We start from the raw sequence: 23,861 nt of genomic DNA on the forward strand, positions 1-23,861 counted from the left end.
AACATTGTTTGTCTTGGCACTGATTTTCATAATTTTACATGGCGTGTACCATGCAGAACAAAAATGCATTTGTTTAGACAGATGTTCAATAGTTATGTTCAGTCAAATGAATCAAACAACACGTGAACTCATATTTTTGGAGCCTTTATTTTAAAAAGAACAGTTGGTCTCACATAATTATTGTAATGGCTTTAGCTCCAGCAAGTGCCACCTTTATATATTGGTCCAGTTGCACTGCAACACACTGATATGCCATTTTCTGTAGGAGGAGTAGTCACACAACTACAGCAGTGCATTTATGCTATTCCTGCATCCTGATGATCCCACAACATTTAAAGCTTAGTCTGTGAAACTCATCAAAACAAATGCTCCCCACCTTACAATTGTCAATAGATCTATTTGAATACATATTGCATAGGATAATAGCCATGCTGTACAAGAATCATATCTGACTAAAAAGAAACATGGTTTGGAGGACAAAGAGAATAAAAAAAAGATATATTCTTTGCTTTTTACAGATATGCTATTATAATATTTGAACACTTAAAGAGCGTAACCTGTACAAGACATCTAGGTAACTCTAGAAAATAAATAACATTTATCCATCTTTTTAAATTCTTTAATACATAGACAGTTCTCCTTGATTAAATACTGCTCTGGCATTCACAGCTAGGCTCTGGAAGTCCAGCTTTAGATAGAACACCTTTGTTTAATTTCAAGAATTGATGATAAACTGTACAAAGAACTAAATGAGCATATAATTTTCTCTCCATTTGGTGACAAAAAACAAAGGTAATTATTTTTGATGCAACACCACAGAAATAAATAACAATAAAAAAAGAACTGTCATTAGGTTATGTTACAGCATGCATTCGACACAATATGTAAATATGAAAAAGGATATATGATGATATGCTAGAACAAAATGTAACAGCACACAGAGAAAAAATGATGTGCACACCTTTTGAATGAATTGAATCACCCATTCTCATATACCACACACCGGTAGACTGAATAAGGCATGCTTAAGACAGTCCTTATTGTTCTTTTCTGCCAGTGTTATGCTGTTTTTGTTTTCATTCACTGAGTGAGGCAGGATATGCTTTTTAGAAACGGCCAGGAGCTCCTTTTCTCCTTGGATACTTTCATACGGTCGAGATGTGCAGTCTTCTATGGAGCAGGAAGCAAGAACAACACATTGGAGCAGGGGAAACAAGAACACTGCACATTAGCTTGTTGCTCTTTTTCTTTTGTGCATCTTTTGAATTCCAGGTATGTTGAGGCCAACAGTGATAGTCATATAAAGCTATGGTGTGGTTCAGGTCATAGTTCCCTGTTGGCATATATATATATATATGAAGTTATAGGCAGCAGACTGTTCATTTTGTCAGGTTTGGAATGTATGCTTGTGTCTCTCAACATATCACATGCATCTGTCTAGGCCCTTTTCTATATGTACTGTATGATAGTTCATTAATTCATTGCTGACTAATATAGCCAATTTATGGCATTGTTAGAGAAAGATGGTATAGCAGTTTGCAGCCCCATGTGACCTCACCATTGGGACCAGTGAAGTTCCCTGTGAAGTCTGCTAAATGAAATCTGTTGATGTCCTACAGCACTAGCAGTAATGCAGTAATGCTCACTTTCCAAAGCCTGTTTTCTCAGTTGGTGTTCCGCTGTCTCAGGTTTTTGTCTTTGTGGTTGTTAGTAGAATTTGTTTTCCTGAGAGAGAGAAAGAGAGAGAGGGAGAGAGAGGGAGAGAGAGAAGAAAAAAACAAAACTTTTTGTGTAGTGGATAGACAATATTATATTAGTATTATAAGTGATTAAAAGACATTTTAATTCAACTTTAGTAGATTATTGTAATTTTGTACATTATTGTTTTATCATGATGAACATTAGGATATGTAATATGCAGTCATATGTGACAGATGTGTTAAAACAGCTCTTACATTGTTCCGACTGGTTCATCATCTTCAATAGGTACAGGTAAATAGGAGAGGAAGAAAAATTAAAAATGGGTTTTAAAAAATGAACAGTAGTTTAAATCCTTAGTTTATTTTAGATTACAGTTTTAAGATTATTTGTTCTAAGATGTCTTAGAAAGTGTACATAGCATTAATGGTATGAGAAACATGATTGAGAATATTATATTTCAGCATATGGAATGGAGTAACTCCTACTGATCTGTTGTTGTGTGGTTTTATAGTTGAGTCGAATATTCACTAATGGCATCTCTGCAAGAATCGGAATGAAGTACTGTCAAGACTTCAGTACTGATGCATAAGTGATTCTGAAAGATATCTGTGAAACCTTGAGCCATTCAATAGTTTACACTTTTTGGGTTAATTACTTATGTAAGTGAAAATAGTCTACCAGGAAGCATAAAATCCTGACATCGATATGGATGAAGGTACTTGGTTAGCATGATTGTGAGACTGAAAACAGCATGCATCCACAGCTTGAGGGCAGCAGCATTCAACAGTGCATTACACCACATAGATTATATTTGGAGACAGGACAGTATGGCTTCTAGACATTAACTGCCTAAGCTCAGCTAACAGCCAATACAGCTGATTGATACATTCAAGCCATTCTCATCAAACCCAGGAAAAATCTTTGTTAAATTTATGAATATTTTTCACATGACCTTTTGCAGATTGTCAAGTGACAACAAATGTAGTTATTTAGATGAAGCACATGTAAAAATTATACAATGTTAAAGAACCTTGGGTTCACATAAGTCATAGGTTCTAGAAACGAAACAAACAAAAAACATGGACAAGTACTCTGGCTGTTACCATAGAGGGCCCTTTTTCTGAAATAGCAAGCCATATACTTATTAGACGTAATGTCTTGATGTTAAATATGAAAAGCAAAACCCCTCATGAATTGTAAAATAATTGTGAGGACTTCAAAGCATTATGACCTTATTTCTTATTCAGTCAGAAAGACCTTAATATTATATTAGGATCTTAATCTACCACCCCACCTCCCCTTCTTGTGATGGTAAGTAGTATTCAATGCAGTGAGCAGAAAAGAAATTCCAATATAATTTCTGTAGTTTGCATATTGTTTTCATTTTAGCTTTATTGTTATCATATGAAAGCTGACTGTGGGTCATTTGGTGACTCAAAGGGTGAGGAAGACGTATATAGAGTCTGCAGACTGCAGTTTGCACTATAGGCTTACAGACTTTAAGATGTAATATCTAAGAAAGAAAGAGTAACATCCTTTAGTTTCGATATTTGTTTTGTTTGATCGTGTTATGGTAGGATTTCTAACATCTTGAACATATCTTAAATATGTCTGAGATCACAATGGTATTTATGAGATTAAGTTTTTGTAATTTCACAATGAGCATTCTAGATCAGCATGTTTTTGATTGGCCATTGATGTGTTTGTACAATAAATGCCAGTTGCCTCTTACTTGCAAACAGTGCTGACTGTTTAGTACTCCTTCACAAGTTTGAAGTTACCCCTAAAAGTATTAGAAAATGCCACTTAAGACTAATGAAGGATTGTTACAAAGAATTGTAAAGATTGTTGCAAAGTGTGCACCTACATCAAACATGTCAGAGGCTGATTGTCCAAAATGAGATGCGTATCCAGCAACAAAATTAAATGAAAAGGTATAGAATCTACAACATTCTGTTATAATTACTTTGCACTAAATTAAGGTTTTCCAAATCAAATAATTGGGTTAACTAGTGTCAACATCATGGTCTGGATGGAGAGAAGACAGAAGCTGACATTTCCAAAGACATGCAAGTTATCAAACTTACCACCAACAAAGAATATGATGCCATTTGGAGAAGGGAAAAAACAAAGCAGTTTTAAACCCTTTTATGTAAAAACTCAATTGTTCACTCTGAAAAAAGAGCATCAAAAGGCATGAGCTGTTGCTAAGCAGTACATGAACCATTTCGATGTTACATTTAGTGTACTGTAATCTTCCATTGACAAATAATTTAAAGCACAATCTTTTCTGAATTCAGTTTCCTTTAGTATTGTCTGCAAATATGTTTAAATGCATCTTCATATTTTAGTTAGCAAGATAATTGTGTTCGTTTCCTGTAATACTCCGTTTGTCAGACTATTTTGTCTGCCAATGGAGCAAAAGTGACCTCATTTAGCCTTGCTAACAGCAAATTGTGACCTCAAAATCTGACAAATGCAATATTTGTCAGCAAAACAAATATTATTTAATCAAACAAATATTATTTAATGACCTGCATTTGAAATTCTACTTGGTACATGAAAGTGAATAATGTTAAAAGTTTCTGTAACTTTTTAGAACAATAAGTAGGCTAAATTGTGGAATTCAGAGACTCAAAAATTTTGAGAGACTCAAAAAACACGATCAGTTTTTATCGCAATGATGGTGGGAAACACTGGTGCAAGTGATCCTGACTTTGATTAAACTGTGTAACTGCAAGCAAAGAGTCCTAAAACACCTACACAACCACCCTAACACAAACATGTTTTAGTTTTTTGTTTGTTAAGTTTTAAAGCTGTTATACAGTAAGACCTGAGATCTGAAACACTGGCCACTTTCAGTGTATCAAATAATGTTTCTTCATGTAATGTCTCTTCTAAGTATAGAATGCTCTGGTGATTCATAGAATATAATAGAAATGATGTCTGCACACCTCCTAGGGGTAAACAACTAAGGTCATGTAACTATTTGTAAGGCAGAAATGTCCAGAATAGTAAACAGTACTTGGTTCCAGAAAACAATAGCCTTTATTTTAAAAAGGATCTTTGTCTGTGCCCCTTGAATAATCTTCTAAAGTCATATGAGTTTCAGTGATGAATGACTGCTTCAAATAGAGAATACCAGTGTTTACCTGAAATATGAAAATTAGTTTTAAAAAAAGTTGTGTTTATAATAATAAGAAGTTGGTTCTGCATTTGAACCAATGGGTAATAATTCATGTTTTTAAATCTGTATTTGTGCAACATCATACCCCTCGGTTCATTTAAAGGGTAACTCTAGACCACCTCTGGCTCTGAGATGCCCTAATGTGTAGCTGCAAAGGTCAAATTAACATACATCTACATCTCCCTACCACTAGCTTTTTGACAGTCCTATATTAGAAACATTGAATCATTGGCTCTGGCCTAGATTATTCTCCTGTGTCCACTCTTGGTGTGACCACAAGGAAAGATTAGTGAGTATGGAATTGTGAAAACATCTATAAGATCACATGCACAAAGATATTTTCAAGGTCACATATAGGCCCAATTATTTGCTAAGGCTTGTCATTTAAAACCAGTCAGTTCTTTATGTTTATACCTGCTGTTAAAGTATTCACCCCCAAAATAACATCAGGTAAACAGAGGTCAGTATTTTCCACTGGGCCTACTCTGACTGTCTGGTGTTAAACATTGACACTGATCCTATCCTGTTATCAAACATGTAAACACTCATATCACCTGCTCTGAGCAATCTGACAATGGATTTTGTAGGTCCTAAATAAATGTATTATCAAACACTACAACTGAAGGATTTTCAGGTATTTCCTGTCTTATCACCAAGTAAAGCATTAAAAAAAATTAAGAAAGTATTGTGTCATTAAAAATGAGACACAACAGCCTCTTTGCCTTGGACAACATATGCTGTGTAATTGTCCTACTGGATTTCAGATAATTAGCATTCTCCACTAAATTGTGACATTTTGACATGTTCTCAAATGTATTATAAAACATGGCGGTTGTGAATAAAAATAATTTGAGATTTGCCTACCGTCTGGCATGTCGTCTGGCCTCTTGCGTTTCTCATAAACGACAATGATGACCACCAGGATGATGATTTCAGCTAGTACACCCAGGAAGGGCCAAAGTGGGGCCAAGTGACTGCGCACCCGCAGGATGGATGTTGATTCTTTAGAGCCGATAACGTTGGTGGCATTGCAAACATATTCACCGGGGTCCGTGTTGATGTCAAGGTTTATAATAGTGAGTTCTGAGTAATTTTCTTTGTTGATGATGAAAAAGCGTCCAGTACTGTTGTCGATGTCCTGGGGAGTGAGGAAAATGTACATTATGGAAAATAATGCATATCTGAACAATCTATAACTGCAGTCATAAATACTAAGAATTACACCATGTCATGTTAATTGTAAAGATCAGAGTTTAAAATTCCTTGTGTATACTAGAGATGACACTAGAACAGTACAGCACATTACATACTATGTATGATCCCTGGCCGACTTTTTTCCGCCATGTCCAGATGGGATGTGGGTATCCCACAGATCTGCAGTACAAGAGTGCACTCTCTCCTTCCTTTTTATTCTCACTCCGTTTGTGACCAGTGATTTCAGGAGCCGCTAAGTAAAAGAGAAGATACTTCTTGATATCTTTTCCTTTTCTTTTTTTTTTTTAAATATGATTTTACATAATGAGTTTCGTATATGTGAAGTTACAATTGTTCTTTGATACACTGCTTATCAAATAAAGTAAAATAAAGTTTATTTTAAAAACTGCACTTTTTAATGTGACATGTATTTGAAATCCCAAGTACCCTAAATTTTAAATAGTATCCTATATTTAATACTAATTCATCCATTATGTCATGCACCGGCCAACACCTAACCAAACACACACAGCCCCATTCACCCTCCTCCAGCCAATCAGACACCTCTGCCCGTCAATCACCACTCCCTCCACCAGTCATGACATACAACCACTTCCAAGTTCACAATCGCCTATTTACTAATTATGACATACACCTACATCTCATTACATCTTCCCTACTTAAGTACAGGGGACCATCACATCAGTGTTTTGCACTGACCTTCTCCTTCATGAAAGCCTGTCTCGCAAGACTATGAATGTCAAGCCTACTCAGTCTTTTGTTTGCCTTATTTTCCTTTTGCTTGTGTACTTCTGTTACATTTTTTGCCCTCAGTTCACTCCTGTTTATCCTTTGCTGCATTTTTTTCATTAAAGCTCATTTTTGTTTGAAACTCACTTGTGTCTTGCTCTTTCTCTTAGTTGTTAGATTGTCAATGGTTCAGTAGTTGTACAGACTGACATCTCTGAAGAAAAGTGCTAATGTGTAACAATGAATTAAAATCCCAAGACATAAAAATGATTGAAGGCAAGATATTAGGCATATGGCACATCTTTAATTAAAAATTTAAAACCCTTGTGTGTATTATTTAAGGCTCTCAATGTGTGCTTTCTCATGACATCAGCTTCTTATTAGGTGCCAGTTGAGAACATTTGCCAAGAAATGTCTTGTATTAAAAGCAGCATTTTTTTGCCAAAATGTGGGACATTTTGGCTACTGACCACAAATCAGCTATGCAGTGAACAGATATCTGCTGCAGCTTTATGTTAATCCCCAACATTACAGCAATTCCTTCCATGCAATTAAGCAGGATTGGGAAGGCGCCTGGAGCGAGTGTTTTCTACTGTGAATATGGAGGATAGGGTGGGTGTGGCCTAGGACATGGGTGACATCACACTCTAATTATGGTGCACACGTGCTAGCTGAGGATTGTGTATTCGCATTTGAGCATGTGGGGCTGGAATAGGATGATGAGCAGGAGCTTAGCCTTGCACTATCCTCACATGCTTCTCCTCAGAGTCAATCCCCTAGCCCCTATGCAGATAATGCTTTTAGTACTGTACAGTTTCATTCTGGCGTGCCTCCAAATGCTGATCCTCAGTGGAAGTGTGTATACATGAACATGTGATCATTGCTAGAAAGAGATTGGTAACACTGCAGTGACGCATATAGCTGTATCTGAAAGCTATTTGTAGGGAAACCTCAGTCTCCTTACTTATGTTTCCCTGAAACAGGATGTGTAACTCATACCAAAAGGAAATGAATGAAGCCAACAATACATGGAACAGAGAAAATACTCTGCTGACAGACAATAAAAGGTGCCAAAAGGAAAAGCTAATAATGAATTTATTTGAAATGAAGAAGAAGCCGCACTTCTGTAGCCACCCATGTAGCTGAATTCTAAGGCATAATTGTGTGTAGACAGTTTATGTAGCTTGCCTTATGTAGAGATAAAGAAAAAATAAATGAAGGAATATGGATTATGTACACACAAAGCTATAATATATCTACTTACTGTTATCAAATAATCCATATCAAATTATGTTGAAAAGGATTTAAAAATATAAAGAAATTCTTACTATCAGTGCACAATACGTGTGTGAGCAGTGACAGATTATCATCGTGGACAATAACTCCTGCCATTAGAAATGGCTGGAAGTGGATTCAGACCTTAATCCCACCCCAGCACACAAGCCTCCATCTGTTCCCTCAGAGCTGAGAGCTGGAGAGATAGAGGTGCCAAGGACACGAGAGCTGGGGGTGGAGCACAGAATAGTGAGGAGCAGAGCAGTCCTTGCCTCCTTCAACCTGTACAGGTTTCGTGCAATGGATTAGAAGGCCCCATTCATGACTGTGGCGTAGATTTAATATAGATCAGTATCCAGGGTTTATTGATTTATTTATGTTATTTCTTTATTTTTATTGGTCATGAGTTTATGTTATTGTGTGGGCAGGAAGCACATTGGTGCAGTGTTTTCTTCTGAGCCAAAAGGACATTGATATTATAAAATGTTTGAAATAAATAAATGTGATTATGTGAACTGTGAACACAAAACCAAAGTGAATCTGCATGTCATTTTTACTATGCCTCTATTGTGAGATGAGCTGATTGTCATTGGTGCACTGAAAATGAGCTCTGAGCACAGCTACTGATTAGAGCTAATAACTGAAAAGGGTACAGTGGTTTGAGCTCATTCTGGTGAGATCTCTTTGGGAATGCGGGTGCAGTATGTGTGGTGCATGCATCCTGTCCCCCACCAGGCTAGGAGCAGCAAAGTCCGAGCCAAGCAGACATCAGCATCAGCGTATTATGTAACCAGGCCACGCTTAAAACAGCTTTGACATAATGGTCCAGGCATGCTCAGTGCACATGATGGCAGTGTCAAAACAAATTGTCTTAACTGTGAAGAGCGTGTAAGCAAGCTCAGACTGTTCATTGTTTCACAGATCTGAGGCTGCAGGGGGTGATTCTGCCTGGAATGCATTGTAGACCTGCATAGACCTGATGCAGTAAATGCTTCATTTAATTTATGGGCCATTACGAATTGTCTATCAAAATGTAGTTTGATTTCAAATGGTTGTAAATGTGGTTTTCCAGTATTATTTTATAGGAGATAATCCTGTAAAGGAGGACAGCTCTATTCTTGTAATCTTTATTTTAAAATATTGATTCTCAGGAATGTACACCTAGAAATGCTCTGATAATTTCTAGATATGAAGACAATATTGATTCTTGGGTGTGAGTGAATTTTACAGTCATGTCCATTGTGCTTTGTGTACCTTTCAGTTATGTATAATGGTTATGTAGAGAAATTTGTCATGCATGGACCCCGAAGACTGGGCCCGAGAACTTTTGTAGTAAATTGCACATTCTACTAGTAAGTGGGCTTTTCAGTCAAACTCCTATCTTGTATGAATGACAGTGATTGTCCAGAGGATTCTTTGTTTTTGACTGTGGAGAAAAATAATGAGACCAAATCTCACTCTGTCTGCATTAGTGCACTCAAAGCTAGATTTTTTGCTAAATGTCTGGATCTATCGCTCTGGCAAATTGCTGTAGTTTTTTGTTTCTCTATAGCAGTGTATGTTTCCATATGAAGGCAATTTAGAAATAACCTCAATCATATTTAGAAGGTTGGAGTTGAATACCTCATCAAGACCTCATAACTGAAAACCTTTTCACTTATTAATACCAGAGTTTTCCTGAGCTATGCCTGTGAATCTAGTCTGCAGCAGAATTAATGTGAAATATAGTTATAACTTTGATGCTGCTGTACATGTTGTTCACAATGAATACTGTAATATAAAGAGTTATTGTGGCTCTGAGCAATCATTTCATGTTTGGACCAAACAGTACTGAACATTTGGAACAATACATATGGTGCCATATTTGAAAGGGCTTTCCCTGTTAACCATTTATATGTCATTTACAGCATTTGTACTCAGAAAAACCCACCTTTGACTTCAATGGAAGCGTTGGCATTGGGGGCCATGTCAAAGGTGTAAACACACATGTATTCTCCTGCATCATCGGCTCTTGGTTTGCTCAATCTAGTAGAGGCACACACACACACATACAACAGGACATTTCACCCAGATTAGTGCTTGGTACTGGCAGACTTGAGATTCGGTACATGGAATCAGTACTGAGCAGAAAGGGCTACTGCCAGAAAAGACAGCTTGCTTGCATAACGGTTATTATATACTTATTAACCTATGCTATAACTTACCATACACCTGAACTGGTTACCCTAACCTTAAGCAGCCAAACCTTGATTGACATGTTCTGCATAGCACAATACATCATCCATGCTGGGTGTTTTTGCATGTAAAGCTGTTACCAATACCTTTTACGAGGTAACCAACAGAGCTGAACATACATAATGCTCCACAAGTCAGAACACAATGTCAGTATGCTATTTAAGTAAATTCAATCCATGACGGCATATTTTAGCATTGTGCTGAACTTCATGTGCTTTGGGAGAATAGATGGGATGCTTGACTATGCCGTAGAAGAGCTACTGGCAGGATCCTGTCTGCTCCAGACATGAGTGTCACTAGGGAATTACTTGCATGCAGGTTGACAAGATACTGCCTTTCAAAAACATCTCACTTGGCTATAAGTGGTGCTATGGAGGCAGGAGTTGCTCAGGTAAAAGCATGGAAAAATTTTGGAAATTTTGTCTTGTTAAATATTATAGTGATTATTACTAAATTATACATTATATATTGCATACATATATAATGTATAATATATGCAGAGGTTTACTACTAAAAGAATAATAGGATTGCTGGGATTATGCCGTCGGGGGAAACCATGGTGAATAAGACCCATCTGCTGAGAGCCTTTACACTGAACCAGCATCATTTGTGCTGCATTTGAATTCCTAATTACTCTAAAACAGATTTGAAATATATATTTTCTCATGCATTTTTTAATAATCATTTCTTGATCTCCAGTTTTCAATATATCAAGCTGCTATCAACCTGCTAACAATGTTTGGCAAAAACTGTTGAGGATAACATTAAAAACTTGTTGGCAGAGATATAGTTCTATGAAAGGTTTTCTAAATTATATGAATTTCTGTATAAATGGCTCTAAAATTTGATCTGTTTATTTAAGTCATAATAATATATAACACTCTTACTTAACTTATCTGAACACACAATAATTTACAGCACACAGATTTTACCCTGTTTTTTAAGAAGGTTAATGTGAACCCCTATAATTAGTAACTCGTGGAACCTCATTGGCAGTAACATCAACCAAATGGGTTCTGTAGCTGCTGATCAGTCCTATGCAACAGTTGGAAGGTGTATTGGCCCATTCCTCTATGCTCTAGATGCCCACCTTCTTTCCTGCAGGGCAGGAGTCCAGCTGGATAGTGCTGGATTCTAGGCCTCCAGGACTGAAGTTAGGCACTCCCTCTAAATAGAACAGTTTAATTTCATGTATATTTAAATGTCTTGCTTAAACAGTCTGCTTCCAACCATGCAACAGTTTCACAAAGGTTCTAAAGCAATGCTTTGACTTGGCAATACTAAAATACAGAATTTCTTGTTTGAGTCACACCAGTGTTGTGTTGCATGAGTCGACCACCCACGTTTGAGGTTTAGATTACTGATAGATGCAATGACATTCTGCTGTACAATTTCCTGCCACAAATTCAGCTCAGCCCCTCACTAACTTCAGGCTGTCCAGGTCCTGAACTGCAGCCCCATACTATTATACTTCCTACAAAATGCTTATTCAAAACTGCTTTTGTAGCTCTTCTCAGTCCTATGACCTTCAGCTTTTCTTCTGAGGTCCTCTGAAATATGTTCTCAATGAGCCTTGTGAAGATCCAGTAACCAACATTTTTTACATTTATTTATTTTTAAATTTGGGATGTCACATGCACACCTTTTCATCAATTACCTTATTTGTTTAAATAAAGATATGGCAATATAAAATGCTGTAAGCATTGTGTGTTAATACACACACACACACACACACACACACACATATATATATATATATATATATATATATATATAAATCATTATATAATATTTCAATGTTTATTATTATAGATTATTAGATTATTATATGTAAAGCCCAACATTATGTGCTCTTATTTATAACAAGGAGGCCTTAAGGCAACACACATTCATTTCTGCATTTTGATGTGAGGAAAAGGCTTTATGATTATTATACATTATAATTATGATATAGCATAAGATCATGTCATAGGAGCCAATCATTGGCAAATCCAGACAGTTCTAGAAGATTATACTTGTTATACTTGTTATCAAGGCATTATTTTAATATCACTTGCAATTTACAGAATGCAATTGTCACATAAATGAAACTCACGTGAATGCTGTGTTCTTGAGGCCTTTTCTAGTGTTTTGGATTTCTTTTCCATTCTTCATCCAGAAGCTTTCCCGGTGGGCGGTGTGAGCGTTGGTCAGGTTACACTGTAGCGTGATGGAAGGGTTATCATCCTGTGGCTTCTTAGTTGGCAGAATCTCCTGATCAGAGGCATTGATCTTTGGCTCTGAAACAAAATCAAATCCATCAGTAATTAAAAAAGGAGAAAGGGACTTCATACAGAATTTCCTTTAGCTTGTTGTGGTCTTTGTGACAGGTATGGAAACAGACAAAAGCGAGCCTACACAACACAGACACACATATGCCAAATGCAAATCTACACATAACTGTAACAAGCTTTCACTTTTAACAGTAATTAACAACACATCGAATGTATTAAAGTATCACTTGTCTGAAGATTTATAAACTGGACTTGCTTGGTTTGATTATCTTTATATCACAGATCTGCCACTGAATCACTGAGGTCTACCATTTTCATATCCATACTTACCTTCAGCCATAACACATCTTTCCTGGAAGGAGAAAAAATAATGAAGCTCTGAAAATTAGCATGCAGGAACTACCTACTAATGTATTTTCTGGTGAATAATTGCTAGTAATACATAATAGTAACCTAATAGTACTTTGTAATGCTTGTAATTATATCAGGATCAAATGGTGGTCTATCCACTGGATAGTCTGAGCAAGTGAAGTGCTCTAATGATCAGCAATACTAGTGTGCGATGTCTTCCCTTTAATTAATCCTTTAAATACAGAATGCAGTGGCCATTAGGATTTAAGTTAGATGACACCAGCATTGTTGTCTGTGTCTGGATCTAAACAACAAATTACTGGTTCACCTCCTCCCTCTCTGCGTCAGGGTGGGGCTTCTATGGTAACCAAAATACCCAGTTGGATAAAAAGGTCGGGAAAGGGTGGGAGGGATAATCTTGATACTGGCTTGTAGAGTAAACCCCCTTGATCATTGCTGCTTTGGAGGAAGAGCGGGGGCTAGGAGTGACTCCAATTAGCATTCCTAACACCTTCTCTTGCAGTTTGGTATGTCCAATAGCCAAAGGGAATTTTCTTTCTTTCTCTCTCTCTCTCTCTCTCTCTCTCTCTCTCTCTCTCTCTCTCTCTCTCTTTCTTTCTCTCACACATACACACATATATACTGCCTCCCTCCTGGCCAGGATCAAAACATCCACCTCAGTTTCTTTGAGCACAAGCCACTGGCCTAAACATGCATTAAAAATGGCAGTCACATTACTTTATTCAACAGCAAGAGTGAAAGACATTCAAGTTCATGTGATCCAGCATTCTCTTTGGAAGGTCACTTACAGGACACGTGCTCAGAGGAAGAAGCACCTGCTCAGAGGAAGAGGCAATATTAAACCAGTAGTTTTGATCTTGCTACTCCTGCTTGTCACTGCAGAAATTATATGGCTCCCTCAATGAATCACTGTGAATCTCAGTAGAGTCTTTACTTTTTTCATTTATTGAATATTAACCTCAATGAAAGCTCACACAGTTTAGAATTCTTTAACAGTAAAACAATCAAACAAAAAACATTAAAAAAAAAACCTTAAGTGAAATAAGGAATTGGTGGTTCAAATTTGAGATAATCAGAGCAAGATTGCTCACATTGCTCTATGACAGGTTGTAGACACAAGCACAAACCTACACAGTAAAACTACAAAGCTAAGACAAGACCACCATGTACTTGGATGCTGTCATGTTAACAAACTATACATTCTTTTCCCCATGCCTTAATCATGTATAGCCTGTTATATACATGTGATAATGCATATTACATGTATATATGAAAACACTGACTCTCAGTAATGACAATATATATCATGTTCAGAGGGTACTTCAGTACTGAATTTTCTATTTTAGTTGCCCCACTTTTTCATATCATGTACTTCATCAAGACCAAACATCCTGAGGGTTCCCAAGTAAATATTAAATAAAAACCAAAACAAAAACAAAGAAGCAAAAAAGCCCATAGTCCTTGTAGAAGTGAGTTCTCGTTTGTGTACAGCCAGCGTGTTGGGACTTGAGTGCAGTCTCTGGAGATTGCACAGCAGTAGTTGTTATGAGAGAGGAGCAGGGCGGAAGAAGCAAACGGAATTCTTGCAAGCCTCCAAAAGCACGGAAAAGCTGCAGTTGACCAACAATCCCCTTTTTCCCATTGCTTCAGTGAACAGGTTGCTGAGCCATACACAAATGAACGGGGTCAAGCTGATGCCCATTGTTTCAGAAAGTTCAAAGGCAAAGAGCACAGCAGGATAGAATATAATGTCATTACTGATTTGTGGGCAAACAATTACTGCAAAGAAGGCACAAGGTGATACAGGTTCAGCTGGCTCAGAGGCCAGTGCTTGGTTTGGGTTTGTTTTGTTTTAGGATCAGATGTTAGACTATAACAATATGATATTAGTTTATTTCTTTATCATATTGTTGCTTTAAATGACAATAAGATATAGGAAAAAGGCAAACATTGCTAGATGGGTTCTGCCCTTCCTTGTGTCTTCTTATACTATCCACCCTTTTCTAACGGCAAAATGCACAAACACGTGACGCCGTAAGGTGTACGTGTTACAGACAAGAGCACAAAAAGTTGGGTTAAAAAATAAATAACCCACGAAACACAAAAGGTAAATAAAATGGAAATAGCCTCAAAAGAAAGTATCCTAGTAGTACAGTACGATCCATCTGAAAAAAAATAATTACGCTGTTAAAATTAAGGAAAAAGAAATGTCCAAAGACGCAAGACAGGAAGCAAGACAGGAACAGCCAGAATGGACTGCATGTACGGTGCGGGAGGGTGGTGTGGGAGGAAGAGGAAGGCAGACAGAGACTGGGGCATTTGTCTGGGTTTGTGGTCATCCACAACAAGAGGCTTCCAGGGTTTAGGAGAAAGAAGAGGTGACTAAACTGTTGTAGCTCACCTGGTAGGGCAGGTAGTGCTAATAACAGCAAGCTCATGGGTTTCATTCCCAGGCAGTGCATGTATTGTCACCCTGATAAATATCTACATGTGTCTGCCCAATGCTATAAATGTATGTTTAGTATTTCTTAAAGACAAAGGAAGATAAACATTTGAATATACAATGGGAAAAATAAAATAAAAATGCTTACCAAAAACATATAAGTTCATTGAAATATATATATATATATATATATATATATATTTGACTTAAAAATATACAAAATGTAGTGGGGGATAAGTGGTTGAAGTTTTGCTTTTCTCCCTTTCTTAATTCTCTTTTTTAGCCTGTCAGGGTGGCTAGTGATGTAACACACCTGGTTTGAAGAAGGCAATGCTAGGAAACTGGGTGAGAGTATAAGGGGGGAGACCGTTAGACGTTTCACCATCTGTTCACTACAGTACATATAGACCACTCACTCTGCAACACGGAAATGGTGGCCTGAGCTCGGATCCAGGTGATGGCAGGGTTTTGTCGCAGGTCGTTGCGGCGCGGGTCGTTACTGGCCCGGCACTCGTAGGTCCCCGAGTCCTCCAGCGTAAGGCGAGTGACACCCAGCACACTGACGCCATTGGTGCCGTATGCCGTGTTGATGGACACCCGTCGCTTGCGGGCACCGTCCCACAGCTGCTTGAAGGAGTCCGCCCGGTTAATCTCAGCATACCACCACTGGATCTCCGGTGTGGGGTTACCAACCACGTCGCAGTACAGCTCAAAGGTGTCCCCCGTAAGCTTTGTCTCAGACATGGGCGACTTCACAAACCCAGCTGGAGAGGAAGAGGGTTTCAGAGTGACAGGGGGACATGGAAAGGAGGATGGGGGTGGGGAGAAGGGAGGGGAGGGGAGGGGAGGGGAGGGAAAGGCCAAGGAATGCAGGGGTGTAAAATAAAATGGATCAGTTGAAAAATGAAAGAAGAATGATCAAAAGCAAATCAAGAAGCAGCAAGCCACAAATTATATATGACTGGGAAACAGTTTGAATATAGCAAAAGACAGGATAAAAGAGCAAGAGGGTGAATGCATTAGTGAGAAACAGGTTAATGGGCCATTGACAGATTTCGTAATACGTCTTTTGACTTGCTGGAACTTTGTTAGAAGGCCTTCAGTAGAGGTCAGTGATCCTTCAAAAATATTCTCAGCATCAGTACAACATTTAAATCAGAAAGGCCCAATTATTTAGTTCTACCTATAATTTTATATCTATTAATGTATCAGTATCAAGGGGTCTACTACAATTACAGTGAATCCCCTCTCTGGACATACCCAATGTAGGTTTATCTTCAAGGTAAAAATACACTGTTTTCAGTACTATGAGTAGCATGCAAGACACTGGATGTTTATAATGGAAAAGATGACATAATCAAAACACAATATCCAAATGTGGCAGATGTCTGCATATATTGAATAACCACCCTCCCTACACAAATAAAAAAAGAAATTGAAACATACAAAGATACTGTTCGAGATTTATACATTTATAAAAGGTAAAGAAATACTACATAGAGCTATACATACGCCGCATTCTATCATTTAAATGTTTTAGAAAGAAATATTCACTGTAATTACTGCATTAACAAAAAATATTAACACACAACATTGCTGAAATTGCCTTATTTTTCATGTCACTATATACTTATAAATACTCATATGCATAAATACTCATAACTAGACATAACTAATAAACAAGTTATTGCATTAAATGCAGCAAAAAAAAAAGTTTCAAGGGCTCTTTGTAGAATTGGGATTCCCTTAACTGCTGAGTTCAGCGACCCACCCTCTGGTGTGGGGGTGTGTGTGCGCATGACGTTTCACTCTCATAATTAATCCTTCTGTCACAATCATGCTGTTGTTTGTAGGAGCCATATTACAATAAACTATTATGAGAATAAAATTCTGAGCAGTAACACGAAGCCGTCGTGGGCTTACTGCGTGACATGAAGAGAGAGAAAAAGTAGCATCATCACTCAGTTCTTGGACTGAATACTATGCTCACTATGCTCTATTCTACATTCCATATTCACTTATTCACCAAAACCATCAACAGTTCTAAAGCTTATTCCTGTTTTCAGTAATCGATTAGCATTAACTTTGAGGCTTCCAACAGAATCAGCTGCAAACAGGTCACTATATAAGTAGTACCTGCATAGTGTGATGCGTCTCACTGCCTGAGTCACACTTGGCATAAGATCAGTGGGTGGAGTGTTGTAAAAAAAACAACTGGAATATGAGAATGCCAGAAAAAAGATGCTACTAGTGCCAGTGGTGAATGGAGCTCGAATGATGCTTTATTCTGATGGCCCCTTTAGATTATCTACAAATGCAAAAATTGCAACAAAAATATCAACTGGAAATCAGGAGATTCTATCAACAGGGTTAAGGTTAGAGTAAAGTTTACAATTATGTTTAGTTTTTCGGTTGAAATTAAGGTTGGGGAAGGTTTAGGGTTAGATTTAATAAAATATTGTATATGTTTCAATTGCATTGAATTAATATTCAGTTGAATGATTAGTTAAAGATAAACTAATCATCTACAAAGTATCTAGATGGGAACTCTAATTTTACTGATGTTACTTTTGTATTATTTTTTAGCAATTTAGGCGTATTTTAGAATGAAAAAAAAAAAAAAAAATATATATATATATATATATATATATATATATATATATATATATATATATTAGAACCCATAATAATAGCAAATGATTGCCCTGCAAATTCTGTGAATGCATTCTTAGTCTTTCTCATACACAAATAAAAATAACATTGCTAAGGACTATACTGAATACTGTAATAAACCTCTGTATGAGTGTGCAATACTATATTTTGTCAGCTCATCTGTTCTTACAATTAAGATTTTGAAGAATTCAGAAATTGTTACTAAATGAAAAATAATCCATACATAAGGTTAATTCGGTCTTGTAATTCTGTAAAATTGAGGTGACTTTCTACTAAGCATAAAATAATTCAGAACCTAGAGAGAATTTATTGACCAGAATGAGAATACTTTCTGGATTTCACCTAAAAATAAAAGAAATATTTTATCATTTGTAAACGTCTAATATCTGGTAATGAAAGTTAGCAATCCACTATCCAGCTGAGCTTGAAAATTTTAGCTGTAAACAGGACAAGAGTGTTCAGTGACTTGGAGCTTTTTTGGTCTCTGAACTGGCTTTGACTTTAGGATCATATTTGTTGGGATCATTTGCACCATTCAAATAGCAAGTACTCAAGGCCATTCCTCTTTGAGTACTACATCTCATCTAAATTAGACCACTAAATGAAAGCAGTGTCTCCATCTGTATGGACAGCTGTAAGATTAGATTTTCACTTCAGCTGAATTCCCTGCCAGAAGCTTATTAATGTGAGCCATAATTATATTCTTCTACTATGGAGACATCTGTGTGTGGAGCTGCTTGCAGCCTGGTGAACAGACCAAACCCACCATTTTCACAGAAAAAGAAAAAAAACATAAGGATCCACTGAAACCAAAAATAACTGGATCAGGCTTAGGCCTATATTCCCTGGTGCAGCAATAGGTTATGTAGACTGATTTCGTCTAACACATAAAAATAGTGAAGGGAATAACCTTGCCATGCCTTCAGCAAAAGTAACATTTCAGCTCTGGCTTAGGTAACCTCAAACAACATTACACACAACACACAGCCAGTGCCTGCACTTCAGCAGTGACATACAGATAGCTACAGCTACTATATAGGCATACATTCATTTAGGGAGTTGGATGCTCTCTTGTTGATGCACAATATTATACATTAAGTGCATGCATTTACACTTAATGATCACACATGACAAAAAATAACTTTACCCAGTGCTTCATCACATTTTATAAAAGAAAACCAAACTCCAGAGATAACTGACTACTAATGAAGGTGTACACGCTTTCAGGTCTGACTGGAGACTCCTTGGGAACCACTTGCATATCTCCATTCCCAGAAGAGAACAGGAGCTCTCCTGTGGATGGTAGATCATGACTGAGGTGCTTGTGCAGGCTGAATTCTTACCTGCCTGGCAGAGGACAGGTTTACCGGGACCACAATCTCTTCTGTGTAATGCAGCAAACTGCTCAAACAGCCTTTCATCATCATGTGCATGCAGTTACGTAGGCACAGGTGGGTAGGTCTGTGTGGGGTACATGCCTGCGATTTCAGTCTCATGTTTCATGATTTTTAAAAAAAAGTACAAATTACAAATGTCAGAATCTGTAATGGGTTAGAAGAATGATGTGTTACTTGCCTATGCCACTCCTTTGGTATGTCAGGGTAGCTGTTCACCTCAGTGGAACATCGTATCACATTTATCATTATAGTCTCCGCACAGACTACTTTCTACATTGTGTCTGACATTAATTCATTAAAATGGTATACGTATTTAGAGCTTATATTAACTAGACTTTTCAGGGGCATCATATTGATCTTTGATTATACTGCTACACATACTCTGAGGCTGCCTGCCAAAATCTCACAGTGCTGTTTATGAGTAAAACTCTTTTCACTGAATAGGATTGAAGGCTTCATTATAGATCTATCCAATACAATGGCTTCAGTATTTCTCTCATTCCTCTCTCATTTCTCCACTCAGAAAGACTTGTAATGAGGAATTTTACAAAGGGGATGTATGCCTCTCCTGAGACATGGAACCTGGCAATGTTCTAAAGCATGACAGCAATATAAAGAGATTTAACTCCGAACGACCTCCTACAGTTAAATTATCTTATTTCTTTTTAAACATCCCTTCCATCTAACTCATTCAGTATGATATTTATAATAAACAACCACCAGTTCTTGCCCGATAGCTAAACATACCAATGTTAATTATTACTTATCTTCAGTACATTTTAGTGACATCCTGGAAATGGATTACAATTGACCTTTGACAGAAACAGCATGATATCCAAGTCCATTAAAGGCACTCTCCAACTGTTTGTTGTTCCAGTGCATCACAAAAAATGCCTGAAATCTCTAGGACCTGGAAAGTGTGTGCCATGTGTACTTGTACTGATTATTCTAAATTGCCATAGTTCAGCAATGGATATCATTAATTACCACAAAAACAACAATGAAAGATTGTGAATGTCCTTAATAATTATAATAGTTTCATGTAGTCAGAAAGAGTTCGGTCCAAGCTACTGACACTTTAGATTAAAGCTTATTTGTAAATAAGATACATGTGAGTTTTAATTGTTATTTCCCTTTTAAGCTTATTCTTTTTAATAAAAGATAACAAAAGCATTGTACAATTTATGAATTCAAGCAACATGTAACTAAGTAAAATGTAGCCCAGGTCAGACATAATCCAAGACCCTTCCAAGTATTCTGAGCTCTAAGAATATTCTCTAAGAATATTTCCTGTGAAGTCTGAGTTTTTCCTTTGTAAGCTTTAATTGTTCATTGAAATGTGCCTTCCTCATATCACAGAGAAAGGCACCAACTACCATGTGACTCAACCCATCAAGAGTTAGTGGATTCAGTTCCACAAAAGAATGTTAAAGCCACAGTTCTGTGCTCCATGTCTATGCTCCAAGAATAGAAACATGCGGCAAAATGGACCAAAGCTATTTACAGTCCTGCAGATATCTGTTGCTGAATCTGTCTCTCTGAGAACCATCCATACACTCCGTGTGCAATGGTACCTGGTGGACATTCCCCATACATGCTGACTAAATTTGGTCTTCTAAAGACATCTGAATTCTTCAAAAAAGCTGTCATAATAACAGGCCCCTCGGATGACATTAGTGAATGGAATTGAGCATGTCAGCACTACATCTGACACTGTCATTTGTCTGTTTTTATTTATTTGTTTGTTGTTGTTTTTGGATTAGGATAGAATTTAAAATATGTCACACAGGCTGCACTTCACAGGTATGAGTCATAAGACTGTACTTCACAACACTTTTAAATCAGACTTTATCAATACTATACAGTTTATCTCAAGCTCCTTTGTTAGAAATCAGTCAATGCCAAGGCTATCAGCCCAGAACTCCAGACATCAAGTGGTAATTTCTAACAAATTAAGTAATAATTAGGTATAGTGGTGATTGGAATTGTTACATGAGGGCAGTGAAAGTAGCCAATATCATGAAACCACAGTGTAGCCTTGTACGAATTCACTTTGTCCAGCAATATTTATTTTATCAACCAAAATCTATGTCTTCTCACACTCTGCTATGCTGTAATGGGGACCCTCGGTGTATGAACTCCCTATATAAACTTTACATTGTATGTCTTTCTGTGACCAGTCAATTTATTTATCAATAAGAAAATTATACTGCAATATATATGATGCCTAATAATGTTCAGTTGTAGTGTAGTCAAACAAAAAATAAATAAATTTAAAAAAAAAGAAAGAAAAGGAATAAAAAAATTACAAGATATACTTTTTGTGATCAGATTGATGAGGTCATCCTGAAAATAAATCGCCACAGATAATTTATCAATTGTGTACATAACTACATGTTTAATGAATTTTTCCAACTGATAACCAGAAAGGTTTTTAAAGTAAACTGAATCAGCCTGCTTTTTAACGCAAAAAGATGTGTGGTGGGTTAAAAGGTTTTTTGTTTATTTATTTTTTAATGAATGAACTAGAGTACGAAACATACTTTACATCCTTACTCTTCATAAACAGTGATTAGATTTACGTTTGTCACTTTTGCTATCGGTATAATATAGGAAAACCCCACTGAGACATATGCGTGAATAATAATCTACGTACATAATAAATTGCCTCAGTGTAAACAAACCGAAATAGCATATAAAGGACGACGCATGAACTATGATATTATGAAAACTATGATAAATTCCAAACTACAATCCGAACAAATCAACATCTTATAACTGTATATATTATTAAATCTAAACACATACCAAAAACAAACAAACAAACAAACAAACCCAGCAGGCTGCATAGTCCATAGACTAGACTACTGAATCGGGAATCCTCTTTGGCCCGTAGCTGACATAATAAGGAACGTGGGGCTAATCGCGGACGTGGCCAACAGTAATTCCCACTTAAGGAAGAATCGAAATATAACTGATTGTGTGTGTGTGTGTGTGTGTGTGTGTGTGTGTGTGTGTGTGTGTGTGGTTCTATTGTAGGACAAACACTATATCACTAAACCGTTTCCCACACCCATACCAAAAAGGATACTATTGCAGAGTATAGATAGAGAGCCCAGGTGCTTCTGGATATTATACAGCCACAATGAACGATGTATAGTCTATATCGAGCCATAACGGCATCTTGAGCCTTACCGTTTTGAGATGAGACATACTGTAGTATGACATTTCCGAGAACAACAGCCGCCAGCATCTTTGCATAGGAATACATCCTTGTGTATCAATCGAAGTACCAGGTACCAGTCCAGAGCCGTTCTGAAGGAGTGTGGATGACAGTAGGTGAGCAGGACGGGACGGAGAGCCTAAGATGATGGGATGCGCAAAATTTGACCGTAGATAACAGCAAAACCACTTGGATAGGCTATTTAAAAAACTATTATTTTTTGGCAGTACAGGAGTAATGGCTGCAAGAAGTCAGAAAATCTCAAGAAAGCGGATAGCTGGCCATTTGCGGAGCAGTGTCCGTCATTGCATTGCAGACTGGAAAACCTTCGATGCCAGTGTGCGCCCCCACAGAAGGATTTAAGCAGATCAATGCTGCGTACGTACGCAGACGGTCTCGCGCGTAAATTGGGAAAAAATATTATAAATTTAGACAACAGTTAGGGAGTGTTCTAGATAAATCATTTATTTACGTACCTTACTAGTCACGTGTTTTCATATTTAGGATCAGTCGTGGTTAAGTATTCAAACAGATATGGTTTAATTTATGTAACTTAAACTATGGCTAACTCCTCTATCCTAACACCCTATAGGTCAGGGCCATTATACCGTTATCACCATAATGGGTCTCGTGAGGTCGCGCAAGGTGAACCTATTGTACTATAACCATTTTGTGATGTATCGTAAAGTTGAGCAGATGCATGCGGATTTTGTCATCCTAATCATGCCTTGATAGGCTTAAAGTCAGATGAGCTGCTGCCATAGGCCACTGCGAAAGCAGAACCAGACGAATGCAAAATCCATGCTATCATGGCTAACAAATCCTTCATGTCTCAGTTTCTACATTAGTAACGCGCCATCTTATGGAAAAGCACAGAAAAGGATGTAGGCCTGCCAGTGGAGTAGAAGTTACTAACCTAGTATATATTTGCGCTATTCCGAAAATGGATTATAATAATATGACCTTAAACCATGTGATACCAAACCTTTTAGATAGATTTAGACAGCTGATATGCGACAGGGTAATAACAACAACGGAGAAATGCGTTTTAAGTATGTTCTTGTCTCCAATGTTTTACCTTATTCAGACTAGAATTAATTATCGTTCTTGTATCGTGGATGATAAATTAAATGACACG

General features: G+C 37.2%; 1 protein-coding gene across 5 annotated transcripts; it reads right to left on the reverse strand.

Moving 5' to 3' along the window:
• Positions 1–128: 128 nt before the first annotated feature.
• On the reverse strand, positions 129–23,354 carry nptnb (neuroplastin b). 5 transcript variants are annotated; one of them, XM_081715585.1, is made up of 10 exons: positions 23,200–23,354; positions 22,696–22,862; positions 15,847–16,194; positions 12,438–12,621; positions 10,038–10,132; positions 6,199–6,335; positions 5,753–6,026; positions 1,956–1,977; positions 1,647–1,725; positions 129–1,170 (listed from the first exon to the last, which is right to left on the reverse strand). In XM_081715585.1, the coding sequence occupies exons 2-9, from the start codon at positions 22,769–22,771 to the stop codon at positions 1,665–1,667; spliced, it is 1,197 nt and encodes a 398-aa protein (XP_081571711.1). In that variant the 5' UTR covers positions 22,772–22,862; positions 23,200–23,354; the 3' UTR covers positions 129–1,170; positions 1,647–1,664. The 5 variants fall into 5 exon arrangements, 4 of the variants coding, with proteins under 4 accessions (XP_081571711.1, XP_081571713.1, XP_026863784.1 ...); XM_081715587.1 differs by lacking the exon at positions 23,200–23,354 and adding an exon at positions 19,447–19,564 and having other exon boundaries at positions 22,696–23,076; XR_014124075.1 differs by lacking the exon at positions 23,200–23,354 and having other exon boundaries at positions 1,559–1,725; positions 22,696–23,076.
• Between the last annotated feature and the right edge of the window lie 507 nt (positions 23,355–23,861).

Source organism: Electrophorus electricus, chromosome 6 (genome assembly GCF_041902795.1).
Source record: "Electrophorus electricus isolate QZ-2024a chromosome 6, ASM4190279v1, whole genome shotgun sequence".
Taxonomy (NCBI): domain Eukaryota; kingdom Metazoa; phylum Chordata; class Actinopteri; order Gymnotiformes; family Gymnotidae; genus Electrophorus; species Electrophorus electricus.